The 17,224-nt window shown below is 50.1% G+C and overlaps 9 protein-coding genes across 9 annotated transcripts; 4 read left to right on the top strand and 5 right to left on the bottom strand.

Annotated features, from left to right (window-relative positions):
* Nucleotides 1-155: 155 nt before the first annotated feature.
* On the bottom strand, nucleotides 156-1,472 carry RO4 (Actin-like protein; the record flags this gene model as incomplete). Its single annotated transcript, XM_051732726.1, has 4 exons — nucleotides 156-218; nucleotides 276-590; nucleotides 638-1,093; nucleotides 1,167-1,472. The coding sequence occupies 4 exons, from the start codon at nucleotides 1,470-1,472 to the stop codon at nucleotides 156-158; spliced, it is 1,140 nt and encodes a 379-aa protein (XP_051587495.1).
* Nucleotides 1,473-1,999: 527 nt separating this feature from the next.
* J4E82_006468 (uncharacterized protein) lies at nucleotides 2,000-3,082 on the top strand (the record flags this gene model as incomplete). The annotated part of the gene is made up of 1 exon (XM_051732725.1): nucleotides 2,000-3,082. One exon carries the CDS (start codon nucleotides 2,000-2,002, stop codon nucleotides 3,080-3,082), a length of 1,083 nt encoding a protein of 360 aa, XP_051587494.1.
* A 436-nt stretch (nucleotides 3,083-3,518) lies between these two features.
* J4E82_006467 (uncharacterized protein) lies at nucleotides 3,519-4,062 on the bottom strand (the record flags this gene model as incomplete). Its single annotated transcript, XM_051732724.1, has 2 exons — nucleotides 3,519-3,961; nucleotides 4,014-4,062. 2 exons carry the CDS (start codon nucleotides 4,060-4,062, stop codon nucleotides 3,519-3,521), a joined length of 492 nt encoding a protein of 163 aa, XP_051587493.1.
* A 689-nt stretch (nucleotides 4,063-4,751) lies between these two features.
* Nucleotides 4,752-5,387, bottom strand: J4E82_006466 (uncharacterized protein; the record flags this gene model as incomplete). The annotated part of the gene is made up of 1 exon (XM_051732723.1): nucleotides 4,752-5,387. One exon carries the CDS (start codon nucleotides 5,385-5,387, stop codon nucleotides 4,752-4,754), a length of 636 nt encoding a protein of 211 aa, XP_051587492.1.
* Nucleotides 5,388-6,825: 1,438 nt separating this feature from the next.
* J4E82_006465 (uncharacterized protein) lies at nucleotides 6,826-7,674 on the top strand (the record flags this gene model as incomplete). Its single annotated transcript, XM_051732722.1, has 3 exons — nucleotides 6,826-6,831; nucleotides 7,050-7,407; nucleotides 7,460-7,674. 3 exons carry the CDS (start codon nucleotides 6,826-6,828, stop codon nucleotides 7,672-7,674), a joined length of 579 nt encoding a protein of 192 aa, XP_051587491.1.
* A 475-nt stretch (nucleotides 7,675-8,149) lies between these two features.
* Nucleotides 8,150-8,851, top strand: J4E82_006464 (uncharacterized protein; the record flags this gene model as incomplete). Its single annotated transcript, XM_051732721.1, has 1 exon — nucleotides 8,150-8,851. The coding sequence occupies one exon, from the start codon at nucleotides 8,150-8,152 to the stop codon at nucleotides 8,849-8,851; it is 702 nt and encodes a 233-aa protein (XP_051587490.1).
* Nucleotides 8,852-9,759: 908 nt separating this feature from the next.
* Nucleotides 9,760-10,473, top strand: J4E82_006463 (uncharacterized protein; the record flags this gene model as incomplete). Its single annotated transcript, XM_051732720.1, has 3 exons — nucleotides 9,760-10,014; nucleotides 10,069-10,243; nucleotides 10,301-10,473. The coding sequence occupies 3 exons, from the start codon at nucleotides 9,760-9,762 to the stop codon at nucleotides 10,471-10,473; spliced, it is 603 nt and encodes a 200-aa protein (XP_051587489.1).
* Nucleotides 10,474-14,688: 4,215 nt separating this feature from the next.
* J4E82_006462 (uncharacterized protein) lies at nucleotides 14,689-15,942 on the bottom strand (the record flags this gene model as incomplete). Its single annotated transcript, XM_051732719.1, has 1 exon — nucleotides 14,689-15,942. The coding sequence occupies one exon, from the start codon at nucleotides 15,940-15,942 to the stop codon at nucleotides 14,689-14,691; it is 1,254 nt and encodes a 417-aa protein (XP_051587488.1).
* A 220-nt stretch (nucleotides 15,943-16,162) lies between these two features.
* J4E82_006461 (uncharacterized protein) lies at nucleotides 16,163-17,116 on the bottom strand (the record flags this gene model as incomplete). Its single annotated transcript, XM_051732718.1, has 1 exon — nucleotides 16,163-17,116. One exon carries the CDS (start codon nucleotides 17,114-17,116, stop codon nucleotides 16,163-16,165), a length of 954 nt encoding a protein of 317 aa, XP_051587487.1.
* Nucleotides 17,117-17,224: the final 108 nt, after the last annotated feature.

The following is a 17,224-nucleotide window of genomic DNA, read 5'->3' as shown; positions in this document are numbered from 1 at the left end:
GGTTGGCTTGACCCCAGGTCTTGGGACCTCGTTTCCATGACTAACTGCAACAGCGCTACCGATGCGCCTATGTAGCTCCTTCTCGAAAGATGATGCGGAGGCGGAACAAACGGGTGCGGACTAATTGCTGTTGCCAGACCGCAACGTGTCGGTGCTTATGCAAATTTGGTGTGGATGATGTCTGGGTTTTCCTGCCATTCGTCCTTCTCTACCCACATCTGCATGCACGTGTCAGTCTGCTGTCCAAAGCCTCGTGCTGGGAATAAGGAACTCACCTTCTTGAAAGTGCTGAGGCCCGCAAGAATGCTGCCACCGGTCCACGTGGTGTAGATGCGCTCCGGTGGTGCTAAGATCTTGATTCTCATGTCCTTCACCGCCAGTCTTTGCACCTCGTGGAGCAGTCTGTTTCCGAATCCCTTTGTCAATGTGGAACCACCAGAGAGTACAATGTTGCCGTATAGCGCTTTCCGGAGGTCCATGTCGGTCCTGTGTATCGCCTCAACAACAATCTGGTGCACTCCAGGGTACTCCAGACCGATGATCTCGGGGTTGAAGAGTATTTCGGGCGCTCGGAAGCGTTCCGCTCCGATCTACACTGTCAGCTAGTACTCGATATGCTTCATCGGCTTGACCTTACCTTTATCTTCTGGCCATCAGGTAGTGTATAGTCGACGCTCTTGCCCTCGGATCTGGATGAGCCTGACCAGTCCTTTTCTTCCTTGGCCGGGTCGAGCGCCACGTATCCTGTTGCCTCTTTGATGTTCTTGACTGTCTCCTTCTCAGCGCTTGTATGGAAGACGCGACCGCTTTTCCGCAGTAGTTGTTGGAAGTGTTCTGTAACATCTCTGCCTGCCACGTCTATCCTCCTGATGCTGTTGGGTATGGCGAAACCTTGGAAGACGGGTACTGCGTGCGAGACACCATCTCCCGAGTCTAGAACAAGACCAGTCGTCTTGCCGGAAGCGTATAGTGACAGGACAGCTTGGACTGATGTGTACAAGGCGGGCACATTAAACGTCTCGAACAGGATCTGGGCAGCCGTATCGCGATTCTCTCGGGGGTTTAGAGGAGGCTCTGTAAGGAGTACGGGGTGCTGAAAGGATGAATGGTTAGCTCCATGCCCCTCAACAGCAGCAAAAGGCACCGTCCGCCATGGTCCAACTCACATCTTCGCTGACAGTCCTGAGGCCTTCTGTGTAGACGTACTGCCATATCCGCTCCATGTCATCCCAGTCTGTAACAATGCCGTGCTCCAATGGGTAGTTGATTTTGAAAAGCCCCCTGTATTGTTGTGCTTGTGGTCCTATGAATACATCGCCCTCCAATGCGCCTGCCATTGTCCGCACATGCTTTGGCCGTCCTACGTATGACGGGAAAAAGCATTTTGGCACATCCTCTCCTGCGAATCCAGCTCTGATCGTACCACTGCCATTGTCTATCACAATGGGAGCATTGTGTAATCGGGAGCCCATGACGGGGGGCTGGGGCAGCGACGGGCTTGGGGGATGATGACTGGAAAGGGCGACTGGGCCGACGGTGGATGAGGGACGGTCGTTTTGGCGGGGCGAAGAGCTGTGGTCGTGGCTGCTTCCCCAGTTTGGAGCTCCTTCTGAATCGCGAAGTTCACGACGCGCTTCGGCATTGATGACAGGGGTGCCCTCACCGCATCACGTGCCGGCGCTTGTACATCACCTGCAACCTGCAGCAACACGCTTTTGCTTCTGCTCATCAGTCTGCTACACTAGAAGGTATCCAGTCCTGGCTATTGCTTGCTTTGATACAAGCAACTACATACTCCTAATCGAAACCTCGGGTCTCACTTCGCCCTCAGTCGTGTGCTTCACGCCCCGCATCAGCACTAATCAAGATTACAATCAGCATCATGTCTCGCAGTGCCTGTCTTCGACTCTCTGTCAACATCGTGTGCTTGCGACCTACAGTCCCCAGCCTCAGATCATCGTCTCTTGCTTTCTGACTACCTACCATAGTTCCTAGAAGCATGTCTTCCAACAAGCCCAACCCCATCATGCAGGCTCTTGCTGCCGCTTTCTCTACAAAGATACAGAAACGTGAAGACGCCTTCTACGAGCCGAGACAACAGAGTTACTATTGCGTCTCGTCAGATGATGACTGGGTAGCAGCGGGATCTGGTGAATCTCCTCCGAAAGATGAATCACAACCACCTGTACACCCCACAAAGATCCGACTGATCTCCTGGAACATTGACATCCTCGTTCCATTTGCAGAGGAACGGATGAGTGCCGCGCTAGATCATTTGTATGATGTGGTATCATCGACGGAGCCGGAGTCCGCAATCATCATATTCTTCCAAGAGATGGGAGTGTCGGACATGGAACAAATACGAGATTCGGCCTGGGTCAAGCAACGCTTCAACCTCACAGATATCGACTCACGGAACTGGTTAAGTCCTCATTACGGGACTACAACCCTTTTAGATCGGCGACTGTATATAGATTCTGTTTTCCGCGTTCCCTGGTATAGCAAATTCGATCGAGATGGCCTGTTCGTCGACATCGTCCTTCACAACCAGGCTCATCCCGACGGCCCGCAGAAAACCATGCGGCTATGTAACACACATCTGGAATCTCTGGTTGCCGACCCACCAGTCCGCCCTATCCAAATGACAGCCGCGAAGCAGTACCTTCATCACGATAGTGTTTCAAGCGCAATTCTAGCTGGTGATCTCAACGCTATTCAGCCCTTTGATCGTACGCTGCATGAAGACAATAATCTCAACGATGCCTATCTTCTAATTGGCGGCGAAGGAGCCGGCCCTGGTGAAGAGGATAGTGACAATGGGTACACGTGGGGCTACCAGGTTCCACAGGCCATGAGAGACAGATTTGGATGCAGTAGAATGGATAAGATCTTTTTTACCGGACCTCTAAATCCAATCAAGTTTCAAAGGATTGGCATGGGTGTCAAAGCAGCAGAAGAGCATAGACAGATGATGACGGAGGCTGGAGAGCTGGATTGGGTTTCGGATCATTACGGCGTGATGTGTGACTTCGTTCTCACTGCAGGTGGACAGTTGGTGGAACAAAAACACGAAGGAGAATAAAGTGACGAGGTTGATCATGTGTTCAAAGTGGTCTAGGCTTGCAGTCATGAATCAGCAATAGGAGAGGCGGCCATATACGTATTGAGATTCGTTGAGATGTTATCAGGCTATGCTTTTGCAGCTTCACTCCACTACACAGCCTTGCAGCTAACGACTACGCTATTGCGGTTACTTGACAAGCTTGACCTCAAAATTAACGTTCTCGAATCATAATAACACAACCCATCACTTTTGTTAAAACTGTCGTCTTGAACAGCAGCAGTCTTCTATTGAAACCATTGTGCAGCATCTGCTTGCATCACGCAGTCTTCTTTTTTCTTCATAAAGCCATGGATACAACTGATATGCTTTCCACTTAGTATCAGAATCAAAGCCTATGCATAATCCCTAGACTATATCCCATATTCCTATCTCTTTCGACTAGTCTTTGAGGCCTTCACCGTAGCCTGCGCATTAGTGTGCACAATAATGGGACGAACCAAGCGGAGTTGTCAAATTTGATCGTGACTTGAAGATTTTCCTTGCTGAGGGCGATGAGGTCAATTATAGCCTGCGTAGGGACTCGCTCCTCGACACTCTCATCGTGATACGCTGGGGTCCGAGTCCGAACGATCAGGTTCCCGCGTGCTTGTTTCGGCTCCACGCCAGCTGGAAGAATGAAGGTGTCGATGTAGGAGGCTGTGTGCACGCAATCAATGCTGACAATGGTGTGCGCATTGTAGATAGGTAGATACTCCACTCGGAGCTTGCGACAGACTTGGGTCAGACCAAAGAACTGTCGACTAATTTGTTCGACTTGCTCGTGGTGAAGACTCGGCTTGTATACGAGACGGACTTGATCTGACTCTTGCGCCAAGTCGTAGATACGGTTGCGAAGTTCTAGTGATATGTATTAGAAACGATCTAGGCTCCCAATTTGCGACGAACTTACCTCCAGGAAGCTCGAGGAGGCCGGTAGGAGGTGCAACGTTGTCATGCATCATTACTTGCTGTAGATTCGAGTTGCTGAGACAAGTGTTGTTGGATTAGAATGATTTGGATGCAAAAGAGCGGGCGATCTAAATAGCACTGGGAGGTGATTCGAAAGAGTCTAAACAAGTGAAGAGGCGGAATTGAACAAAGTTAGCAGGCTGAACTGATCCAGCGCCACATATTTGTCTACCTCGAGATTGTTTCACTAGCTAGGTACCTTTCGCTTTGCGTTTGCACGATACTTTTCAGCTTCCTCCAACCACATGGCCAATCTCCTTCCTCGCTCTAGCTTCACAATCTTTGTGCAACTTCCTAATATCATTCGGATATTCTGTGTCGCTGTCCACCACGCTTCCAAGGAACTCGAGAAGAGATGAGTTCCATGGGACAAGACGACACAGATTTTTGTTTGCTTACGGTAAGGCTGTGAGGACGTACTTCGCATACAAGCTTAGGCGAGAATATGTTCGAACACTCCAACCTACTGGAGAAAGTGCAGCGGTCTCGGATTACCCCAGTGGTCACTTGGGTTGAATCGCCAAGAGCCTTTGTGCTTTCGCGTAAACCAATACGCGTTGAGATATGGAACGAAGAATGGTAAGGGCGGGAAGTTCTCGCTGCCTGGATAGCCTCTATCGATACTTCCGAGCACCAAGGGGATGACAAGGTTCTGGATTCATAGAGTGTCAGCGCTACTTTACAACAGCGAAATCATTAAGAAGTCTAGAGTACGTACCGGATCGGCTGTCTTTGCTCCCTCATCAGCCGTTTCTTTCATCGCCTGCTTAATCTTCTCTCCATCGCAGTTTTCCAATTTGACCAAGGTACCGATCTCGTCATGTAAATGCTGTGTCAGGATAGGTGCGAAGTCATCGATCTGTCTTTTCAGTTCCACAGCGTCATATGTCTTCTTCCCAGCCACAACCTCTTCAGCCCACTTGACCAGCTCTGCTATCTTGGGCTCGAACTCATGATGTTGATCCACGTTCCCTCCCATGATACCTTCACAATCATCAATCCCCGCTTCTTTTGCTATCTTCTCCACCGTTGGAAAGAATAAACTTTCTTCAAGGGAATGATGGTGATGTAGCGTATCTGCCCATGCTGTAATGTACAGCATGAAATCGGCAACATCTACAGGGAGGCGAATGAAGGGCGCTTGATGATAAACGGCATTCAGCGGGCGAAGTAGGACGTTGTGGACGTTTGCCATCTCTATAGCGACGTCGAGAACACCAGGATTTACGCATACTGGCCCACCTGGCTGACCAGGAATCTTGAGAAGGGCGAAGGGCGTGTCAGCCCAAAGACTGAAATCAGCTCTGTTATCCATTTTGAAGATTTGCGACAGATGATAAGTTTAAGGAATGTCGAGGAGAGATGCAGAGTAACAGCCCGCACTTATTGAAGCCTGGGTATAGTGAAGCCTTTCAGGCAGATGTATGATAGGCGTTGCTTATGGCGTCTCCTCATGAGCGAACGAAGCTGAACGCTGTACGCCTAAACGTATGTCGCTCCAATCAGCTAGCAATCCTCCTGCCGGCTGTTGTAAGCAGTATCCTGCTTACGGCTAGAGTACGCCAACGAATCATAACATCACAGCTTCAATCTTTGATGCTACAGGTTCTGTATGTCAGCAAGAGCGTGAGCTATTTGCGCGCGGAAAGAAGAGATAGCGATGCTGATGTATTTGTGGGTCGAAGTGGATGTTGTGATTACCCAACGTTCAATGCGTATTCATTTTGTTTGTAACACTGTAGATGGAACGAGCTCTGTAGAGAAACCGTGTCCTAGGTACGAGAGTTCTGTGCATCCTAGTGGCTTCGCGAGCTGTTGTTAAGCTGTTGCATAGGCCTTCTCATTCGCCGGAGATTAAGTGCAGATCTCTCTCTCTCTGTGGTATCCTTTCGAGCTTGCACCACGGGCAGGAGCTGTGACTGACAACCACTGATCAGAACCTGCAGCATCTGAAATGAAGTGAGGGGAAGTAGCATTGTTTGCGCTGAGTGTCATGGTGTTTGGGAGTCTGGACGATTCCCACGACAAGGGAAATGAAGGGCGGACTAAAGCCTTGGCACATGACATCGCTTCCTCGGTCGGAACTCTCGAGGAACTTCGTGAGAGCCTAGCACCTCATTGTTTCATCAATACCACCGAACAAGCATCTCCCCGACTTTCTGCCGATATCCGTCACTATGACGTTGGTGACAGTGATGTCTTTCCGAACGCGCCATCTCCGCAGCCGCCTTTGGAAGTCAAGTGCTGTTCGTGGTGAGCGCAAGAACCGTCGCGTCTCAACTAGGGGTCCAGTTGAGAACTATTGAGAATGATATATCCTTAGCAAGATGCGTATGCTTTTTTGGCACGGACGGTAGATCTGCCGATCGTTTGATGAAGAGAGATTACCCCACGCTCCGGCCATTTCAACTCACAAATGTCCCCACAACTGATTGGAAGGGACCGCAGCTATGCACACAACTCTACTGTTGTTTCAACAGATTTAAGGTCTGTTTATACGTCCTTGTTTCTTGTTCCCGAGGCAGACATGGTTCAAGGCCATTCCCCTGTCAAGCCCACAAAAGAAAGGCACAAAGTAAAGTCCGACCAGAAACAAAGAGATATCTGTAACAATCCGTCATCCACCAGGGGATGCCTCATTTCGTATCTCCACACTTTGCGCCGTCATGCTCCCGACCCCACGGTAATCACTAACAACTCTATCTCTTAGCGCAAAACATAGCACAAGGTAATATAGAACATCGATCGCCCTCATGGATGTACTTGAACGAGCTACTATTCACAAATTCCAACACATCATTGGCTTGGCGCATTGATTCGTGAAGATCTACTATTTGGATACGCCTTCACTGATATACCGAAGTCCTGCTCCAACCCCACCCGCCACTCGGCTTGCAGACCATACAATTACTGGCGTAGACCCAACTGTGGCAGTTTCCTACAACACCTTACCTCAAACTCCGGAATAACAATCAAGATGTACACCAGCATCCTCTTCAGCACATTCCTAGCTACGGCATTTGCGGCACCGCTCGTCCAACGACAGTCTCCTCAGACCGGCGGGAATGATAGCTGGCAACCCGCGTCAGACACAACCACAACATGCGCCACATCAGACAAGTCGATCAGCTTTGTGCGTGGGCCTCAGCTCGATACCGTGCTCGATAATGCCTGCGCTGCTATGATGCCTCCTTGCGCTTATCAAGACCGCGCCGCTAAGGGTACAGTCTGCACCGCAACTGTCGATTACCCGCTTGACGGCCCCAAGAGCAACACACAGCACGCCAATGTAGTTGACAAAGATGGAAACAGCATTAGCGGTTGGGATATCAAGTGTAAGGCTCTATCCCTCAAGTCATGTATTTACAGTACTAATTGAATCTTTAGTCGACGTCACCCCAGCTACCCAGCCTGACAACTCTGCTGGCGTTTTCTGGAAGGTCGAAGACTGCTACGGCTACTTCGCCCGCATGCTTGAGAAGTCGGGATCAGAAGGCTGCCATAACGGCGTGGGTTCTGGTATCGGCAGTGCTAAGGTCGGCGGTGACAGCTCGTTGGCTGACGCGGAGTTCAAGGTCACCATCGTGACCAGGGAAGCTTAGGTCTGCTACTCCGTTCTGTCTTGTCTTCTTGTTTTATTTCTAGGGTATTTGTGGGCTTCATGGCCACAATAGGCGCTATGGGTCAAGCGCTGCGCGCATAGGCGTTATCCGTTAGCAGTCCCATCACTTCTCACAACATGATCATTACGCTTGACCTCACAAGCCATCGAGCCATATAGATGATGTGCCGTGTCTTTCTCCAATTGTCTCAAATTCCTGCAGCGCCCAACGACTATCGGTTTGACCAAGTTTTACTGATCCGAGCATATCAGAACGTTTGAAGGTTCTCTGTTAAGTGCTTCTCATTGATATAATAGCTAGCGCGTGGTACCTGTTACACTCTCATCCACACTGCTAGTGGTTGCATGTACATTCACTTGCGACTTGATCAGGAAGTCCACTACTTCTTATTAACTAAAATTTATTCCAATATCAGAGTACGACATCTCATTGACAAAGCACTCCCTCGAATCCCATGGCGCATGACTACCGGTCCCCACTTGACCACGAGAACAAAGAGCTGATAAGGTTCGACAACCCGCGCCGTGATCCCAGGAGAGCTCATAGTATATTCCATAATCCACCGACCGATGCGCCAGTAGATTACGTTGATACCGCCACCAGCTTTCTCGAAGCCGAATACGCAGACCCCAATTCGCCCATCCACCAAAATCCTAAATTACCAACCCCGCCGAAGTCTGATGAAGCCCCTTTCAAACCTCTCAAAACAGCCGACGATGTCTTCAACGCCGCTCGGATATGGCTCAAGTGTCCCCTAGACCATGCTATCGTAATAAGATACCCTACCGAACTCACGCAACGCAACGGCTACCTAGGCGACGGGTTGGTAACGCTATATTACGAAAGTTTCACAAGGACGCACGCGCCGAAAATGGTCATGATGATCGAATGGTTGAGTCCGCACAAACTGGCCAGTATCGTCCAAGGCAATGTGATTGACCGACGCTACGTGGAAGAGGCAGAAGTGCTGGACTCCCGGTATATTGCTCTTTGCGATTACGAACATCTTGTGCTCTTGGACTTTGGGTCATTTTCCGAGCCTCATGTGCTCCGTGTTACGGCTGTTCCAAGGGATTCGATGCGTCTGGCGTTTTTGGGCTTCCTACTTGAAGCATGCCATGCGGTAATAGGCGAGCCAGGCCGCAGCCCGCCATAGGTATCTGAGAATCATCTCTTGCTTTACAGGAACCAGAAAAAACTCGTGTGGCAGGGTAGATGGATGTGGTGAATTGATGCCACAGCGCATGCCTGTGATCCGCGATGAGTTTGAGATTCATGCCAGTGCGAACGATAATTCGGGCATTGCAAGCCAAGGACAGTAATCTGGCTGGATGGATATTGCCGCTAGGGAAAACTCAACATTTTCGACACATCCCTTTCATGTGAAGTGCAAGAATTCAGACCGTAGTAGGAGCGTTCCATGAGGTAGTTGTATAAGTTCCGATTGTGCCTGTTTTGCCCATAATGACACTCTTTCGACATCAACAAGTCACTCGATTGACAATACCTGCCGAAACTTTCCACAGCCCCGATAAACCATACGCGGTAACGACATGTGATGGTGCAAAGTATATGCGACAGATGCGGCTCTATCGCCAAGTCCCTAGGTCGACACATACGTCATCACCAGCCATTCCATCGCTTACGCCAGTCCGCATACCCACATCACCAACCTCACTGTTCAACAGTCGCTGCGGTTGCAGACATCCGCAATTTCTCGTAATGAGAAGTAGAGCCGGGCTCCTCCGCAACCACAATTTGACCGAGGGACAGAGTCCGCATGCTTGGCAGCACATGTTTACCGATGAGCGTACAAGACTTTTCCTGTCGGCCCGGGAAAGCTACTGGCGATTGTACGCATGTATACAAGTCTAGCCTGTGGATAAGTGCGTAGTACTGTGTAGTGGCTTGGGGGTGACGTTTACTAAACAACGTTTTCTACACCAGCCACAGGATTTTCAGTTCAAGTAAAGCATAGGGATGTCCTCGTCATAGCGAACATCACCATCTCCATCCTACCTATACCCTAATCTCTAATCTCAACACTGCACAAGGTTACTCAAGATGCGCGTCGCCAGTACCGTCCTCGCACTATCCTCAGCCGCTTCAGGCTTCATCCACCCCCGTCAAGCCTCTTACAACGAGACGTCCCCTACGCCAAATGTCGCGGCAGCACAATATGACGGATCGTGTTTCTACCCTGTCCCAGACTCCAAGTTCAATCTAGAAGCGTATCTCGGAACCTGGTATCAAGTTGCGGGAACACCATTCGGCCCAACGGCTGGCGCACGCTGCGTAACCGCAAACTACTCACTCAACGTACGTTCTTGAGATTTGTTGACTTTTAGCCAGCATTCCTGACAGCGAGTCTAGGACAATGGTACAGTACGTGTTGTGAACACTGCAACTGTTGGACCACAAACTGTCGACATTATCGGCACCGCTACGCCTGTAGACTCTGCTTATGGCGCCGGCGGAGCTTTTGTCGTCAGCTTCCCTGGCGCATCTTCGGCACCAGATTGCCCCGGACCGAACTACATTGTACAAGGTAAGTTAATTATCAGAGCCGTACATTGAGTACATCGATGTTAACGTTGATGTCCAGATTACGCGGTCGACTGGGCGATTGTGCAGACGCAGAATTGGAGCACGCTTTACATCCTGAGCAGGGAGCGACAGCCAGCACCTGCAAGCATTGATGCCTGGATTGATCGCGCTGTAGCCTTTGGATCCGACGCGACGTCAATTTCGAAGTTCAACCAAACAGGCTGCGAATAGACGTAAGCGGACAAGAAAAAGATGGCTATGTAGAGACTCGATCTGTGGGAAGCAACATGTTTTTCGTCAAGACAGTACGTAATAGAAGAGTGATCGAATAATACGAGCATTGTCTACGCGTCATATAGAGGTTTATCGTTACTGTCAACATGATTCAGGTGTGGCTTGCTGTGCCGCTGACGCCTTTTGCAAAATGTGACAGGCAGCAGGCTTGCGGCTGTAGTCAAAGTATGCATCAAACATAACGTCTTTGAGGCCGTACTCATGCCCTTCGTTCTTATAGAGCGGATCATATGTCTTGGTAACCATGTCATTGTTTATGACTATGAATTGTGCTCCCCAGTCGTATCCGGTGCGGACCACCGCTGTGATGGTCAATGTTTTCAGATCATCGCCAACAGCTCGGCCTTCAACAAGTCGATGTGAGAGACAAAGGCTCGGTTTCGAGGACGTCTTCCAGTTTTCCGGGCGCCAGCCCAGTGGACATTCCGTGCTATGTCGTAGGCGGTGATCAAAAGCTCACCTAACTTTTACAACCTCGCCCCCGGAAGACGATCTCGCCATCTGCGTCACCCCATGTATCCTGGCTCCTCAAGTTTTTAGAGACTATGCAAGGCGATTCTGAATTGTTCTTCACTAAGCACCTGCTGGGCTTCGAGTTGGATCTGAGGCGACGAGACATCTCCGGCACAAGACCGTTTTGCCTCGCGGTGATAGAGATGCACTTCCTGGTGGCCAGCGCTCTTCTTGCTACAGGAGCCAATATCAGCAGGTTAGTGATTGCACCAAAGGCCTAAAAGCCTGCCCTATGCAGGTGTGTGTTTTCATGACCAGGCCATGGGTGGGTGTCGATAAGAGATGCAGTCATAGGGGTAATGATTACCGATTATGTCAGAGACGCAGCAAATTACCAGCATGGATTTACTTCTTAAGTATCCTCCGATTACAGTGTTCTGCTGGTCACAGGCTAAAATAATTCGTGTGTTTGGATGGATCAGGCTGTGTTCAATCCAGCCACGATAAGAGCTGCAGCCCCTCCTTTCAACATCGAATGGCATGAAAGTACTTATGCCTAGGCTGGTCATACGCACAGTCGAACCAATAGCTCGAGATTTCATCTATTCACGTTTAGTATGCATTGAGAGCTTGCAGATTACTGGCTGGCGTTGCTTGATAATCAGATATTTGATGGCTTTCCGGTGAGTACACTGTCCTGTGTGCCTTGCGGTGAATAGAGACAAGATCCAGCCTTGCCGACCACTTGTCGATATCAGCGCACCCCGCCCTCGATCCTTCACGTTCTCTTCATCTCCATCCTACGAAAAGTCAATTGTCCGGTAATAACGATAACATCATTTTCGCTCAGCAGCATTTAAACGACTGGGAAGAATGTCGCTGCAGATCACTACAAAAGCCGGGTCTCTGCTGGCATTGGGCCTTGGAATTAGCGACATATCCACCGCCATATCGCTGGGCACGCGATTCGGAAACTGGATGACCGCAGCTTCTGGCGATGAAGACCTCCTGAAGTTCCTAGACACTGACGAATTGGAGATTATCACACGGCGAGGGTTGATCGATATCGACCGGTTCAATAAAGTTTGGGGTCGACATATTTCCTTACTCGTTAACGGACAGCCGAAGGAGTACGAAGGGGAGCATGCTGAAAAAGTGTTGGAGGAGTTCTCTCGCTTCACCGCAATTATGGTGTCACTTGTCGCCGCGATGGATGCCTTCATGTCGTTCGAGCTGGTTCGAGCAACTCTTCGCAAAGTCCTACTCGCTCTCCTCCGAACCACGGAATTCGGTGAGGACATCTTAGTCTCACGATACCCCGATCGACTCAATTCATGGAGATCTTCCTCCATTATACGAGGTCTCGCGTCCAAGGCTCGCCAAATAAGACGCGATCTCTTGAGTCGCGGTCAGCTCGTCGATGGACTCATGCCGCAAGGAGACGTCGCCCATATGGCCCATTTCTTGACATGGCTTTTAGCTGAGTCTGGAGAGGACTACACCACTCAATCCTCGGATGTTGCTGGTGTTGCGTTTTGCCTTTCGGAACTTGGCCTCGACGTTTTGAGTGTGCAAGGGTTTGGAGACGGTCCAGTATCAACAACATCTTGCCGTCTGCACTATAACGTCGAAGCTACAATGAACGCACATGGTAAAGAATTAGGAGGCGATAAGAATATACTAGGTCGCGTACCATTGACGACTGTCAGTCTCATATGTCCTGAGGAGGCGTTGACCAACTTTCCCATACATGCAGACGTCGCCAACCGATGTCGCACGGCATGGCAAGAAGGCGCCCGAGCTGCTGAATTTATCAAATGCAGACCCGTTGTTCCACATTATGACACGAGACATTCCGACGACTTCAAGTACGCGTTCTGGAACATTGGAAATCCTCCCTCGAGAGTTCGAGACGAGATTCACAGCATCGCTTCTGCGCATGCCTTCGCTGTCAATAGGGAAATTTGCCAAGCACTCGAGAATGTCTTTCAGCATGAGCCTTCAGCCTCCCTTGTGTGGATCCTCGACCAGACCACCGACAGCATGTCTTCTGACGCCGAAATTTGGGAGCATTCAACGAGTGAAACGCAGATATGGAACTCCAAAATGCAGGATCCAATTAAGATTAATGCATTCACTGTCTTTCAGGCTTTCTTCATGGGGTATTATTACGCCATATTACTGAGACTTGTCGACACGTCTTCCCTTCGGATTCAGACCGTCGATGGGGCCTGGGGTTATCGATCGTCGCAATTTCTCTGCAATGCTCGAAACATTTGGCTTGTCCAAGGAAATGCGGCTGCTCCAGGTATGCGCATCCTTCGTCGCGAGAGAGTCATAGGTATCCTTTCGGAATTGGTTCTTGGGAAGAGGAAGGAGGTGTCCAAGGTCCGCCGAGCGGCGAACCGAGAAAATTGGTGCGTGGGCATCATTGAAAAACATGCGCTCGTTGCCCGAAGCCTACTAAAGCCTTGCCGAACCATTCGGGAAGTGGGGGGATTCGTAATGCTAGATGTCGACACTAGCGGGATCCCCAGGGATATTGAAGGGTTGGTTCGACCGGGTGTGGCAGAAGGACGCCTCCGCGCGATAAGGGGGGATGACGCCAATGTCGAAAACCTACCAATTGAACAACCAGACTTCCCCAAAAGCGGATCGGAAGATGTCACATTTAGTATTGAGGCTGACTGGGACGGTGATCCTGAAACAATGCTGCTGTGTGTTCGGTTCAGAGGACGTCGCATTGAAACCATTAATCCCGCTACAGCCGACATCTCATTCATACAGGGCTTACTCAAACCAAGCCAGCCCAACGAGCCGCGTGCAACCGCTTCTCGAATTTCAGAAGCAGATGTCTTTGAAAGGTCTGCGGAGGATATCATGAGTTACAATCACCGCCCGTCGTGGAACAAATTCAGTATCTTTTCGCGAGGCGGTTACCAGAAGAAGCCCACTATAATCCACGTTTCCGCTACCAACAATCCACGCCTACGGTACTATGCAGCCGAAATAATCAGGGTTGCTAGCCAAAAGGTCTTGATAACGTGTCGCAGTCTTGAGGAAGCTTTCGAGGAATGCTGGAATGTAACTCAGGGGAATCGTTGGGGGTCCGTTGTTTTGATTAGTGGGAGCGAGCCTGAATGCAAGCCTACTTTGGACGATTGGTTACCTGAGAGTGTACTCGGAAATGTAGAGCTCGCCCAGAAGCAGGTGCAATTGCAGGATAAGGCCGGCAACATGACGCTTGGAAATGAGGACCTGGTCTTGACGGTGGGGAGAAACAGACCGATGACATACATTATTGTCTGATTCTTCTTAAGCGAAGTTTACGTGCTTTGGAGGTAGTTTATCAAGACATTAAGAGTATTTGCTAGGGAACATCTACCGAGCCATTGATCCATTGAATCTGGAAAGACTCGAAAAACAGGGGCTGACTCCGTGCATGGTTGTTGTTGAAATCGGGTTGCATATAATTATGCCATGATAACAACTAACAGCAAATAGGAAAGCGCAGGTATACACTAACCGTGCGCGTAACGAGCCACTTCGCGTAATAAGCCACCCTAACAAGATTAGATAACAAAAAAGATAAGGTTATTAAGCTACCTACAAAAGCTATTATTATAAGATTTTTTAGTATATTAAAATATAAACACTACTAAAGTATTTATACTACTTATATCTTACTAGCGTCTTGATTTAGTAAGTATATAAGCTAAATTTCCTCACCGTACCTGCAACAGTTTCATCTTCGTCGTTCTCGTCATCCTCAAGCTCACTGCGCCAAGCAATCCTTGGACACAGTTCACTCTCTTCTCTGTCTCTGACAAGCGGTACATACTCCTCCCTCTGCCCGAAGCATTCCCATAACCACTCGTTCGCCTTCCCATCTTCATCGTTCACCCAATCTCGAGCTTCAAACTCCTCCATCGTATTCCAAAACCTCGTTACTGGACCAAGGAATTTACCTGGCCATTTTCTTTGTAGTGATACAGGGCTGGGATCGTCCGAAGCGTGGCAGGAAGCGTTGCTAAGGCGGATGACATTAGAAACGTTAAAGTCGATAATGACGACTCGGAGATGTGGATCGTCTAACGAGACGTTTGATGCTAGGGGGACGAGCATAATATTGCGGGGCGATATGTCGCGGTGCAGGACACCAGCGTTGAAGATGAGAGATTCAGCTTCTAAGATTTTCTTCATTATCGCCGAACGTGTTTGTCGAGAGAGCAACTGAGGCTGGACAGTACTCATGACGGTTCCCTTGATATGCTGCACTAGTATGAGGCGGACATGTCGTGTGAATGTCTGATCGCCCACTTTCGTAGGTACTTCAATTGTCCAGCTCCCGTAGTACTCCGGAACCAGACTCAATGTATCGGAGCTTGCTAGCAATTCCTCGTATGCGGCAGTTTCCCGTGAATAGTCTCCGTCGGCTAGCCAAACGACGTCGCGCTTGTTGTCATAGCAATCACCTCCAGCGTCGTATAGCGGGTCGTATATCTTCGCCACTATATTTCCGTTGACGACAACGACCTGAGCCCCGAAGGAACACCCAGTACGTATCGTGCCCGTAATCGTGAGTACGCGAGACTCATCAAGTGTACGACCTTCGAGTGGCTGTCGAATCAGACAGTAGTCGATCTGCGGTAGTCGGAAATCGTTTGTCTTGTAAGGCGGCCAAGGAGTATCGTAGCCAAAACCGAAAGGCGCAGGTGGTTCATGACGGCGAGCAACAAATGTAGCGCCTACTACGTAAGGTAGCGCAGGCTTACCGTCGTCGTTGCTATCGAGGTCATCGAGGCTGGTGGCATAACTTCGGTTCTTGAAGTTCTTCGCATACTCTCCATCGGCGCTTCTTCCAAATCGCTTTTCCAAGTCCCTGAGAAGGATGTCGAGTGACCTTGGAGTGCCTGCTGATGGCGCCGTACCATGAGAAGAGCCTGCCGACATGACAATTATGGCCTAGACGGTTGCGTTAAGATGTCAAAAGTTCTGAGATGTAAATAGGCAGGTCCTTCAACAGTCGCAATTCCAAACAATAGTGACCTACGGAAGCGCTCTTGCTCTTTTTGGTGGGTTCAAGGTGAAGGCGAAACAGGTCTAGATCATAAGTGAAGGGGAAAGCCATGCAACGCTGCAGTAAGAGTTAAGATTTCGCATTCTTGCAACCTCATCCGAAAACCGGACGTTGCTCTACCGCAGCATCTGACTTTGGTACTTGAGAAACGGGCTGTTGGGCCCCGGGCTGAGGACCCCATTGCTGCACAGGCTGCTGCGGGCCCCATGGCTGATAAGGTTGCGGCGCCCACTGCTGTTGTACGGGCTGTCCGACCCATTGTTGTCCATGCTGTGTCGGCCATGGCTGCTGAATCCATTGCTGCCCTGGTGGACCAGCATAAGGCGATGGTGGACCAGGTGGTCGCATCTCATAAACATTTGCAAACCCAGCATACCTCCCCTTCCCACCAAACATCCACTTCACTCCTCCCCTCGCACGTACGAGAACCCACAGACTGAGAAAGATCGATAGCGCAGCAACAGCCATGGGTACCAGTAAGAACCTCATCGCTTTCGTAGTCCCGCAAGCAGTACCAGCCCAATTCCTATCAGGATAGAATTTACTGATCTGGCATGCCCACGTCTCTCTCGTATGCTCCTGGTCCTCTTGTCCAACGTCTTCATAATTCTGCCAGCTCTTCTCGCTGCTTTGGACTGAGGTCGCATAACCAAAGCCACCCAGGCTCGCGCCCACCATGACGATATTGACCACGAAGACAACCCAAGTCCACTTCCTCTCATGTGCCGCGGTGCCCTCTGTTCTCCTCAACTGCCATATTCCAGCCGCGCTGAGCAGACCAACTCCATAGCCTAGTATGCATAACCCCAATACGACGTATATGGGCACGTTGTTGATGTCTATGGTCACGGTGGTGTCGTTCGAGGCGGTGCCGCCTGGGCGTGATAGGATGAGTTGGCGACCACCGCTGCGCCAATCGCGATCAAGGTAGTCTTCGAAATTGTCCTTGGATATGCTCTCGAGGATATTGGTTAGGGCGGCGATGGCAAGGAGGAGACCGGGTGGAAGGAGGAGGAGCAATACGCGACAGCCATTGGGGTTGCGCATTCTCGTGGTCTGGCGCTGTGGGACGGCCTTTACGGAGTCACAATATATCGATGTGTGTCGCGAAGAGGATAGGATACAGGCGCCCTCAGCGAAAGGTGCGCTGTGTCA

The sequence above is a fragment of the Alternaria postmessia genome (assembly GCF_024291825.1).
Source record: "Alternaria postmessia strain BMP 2775 chromosome Unknown scaffold_38, whole genome shotgun sequence".
NCBI lineage: Eukaryota > Fungi > Ascomycota > Dothideomycetes > Pleosporales > Pleosporaceae > Alternaria > Alternaria postmessia.
Note: the sequence above shows the minus strand (reverse complement) of the source record. Positions and strands in the feature narration are given on the sequence as shown.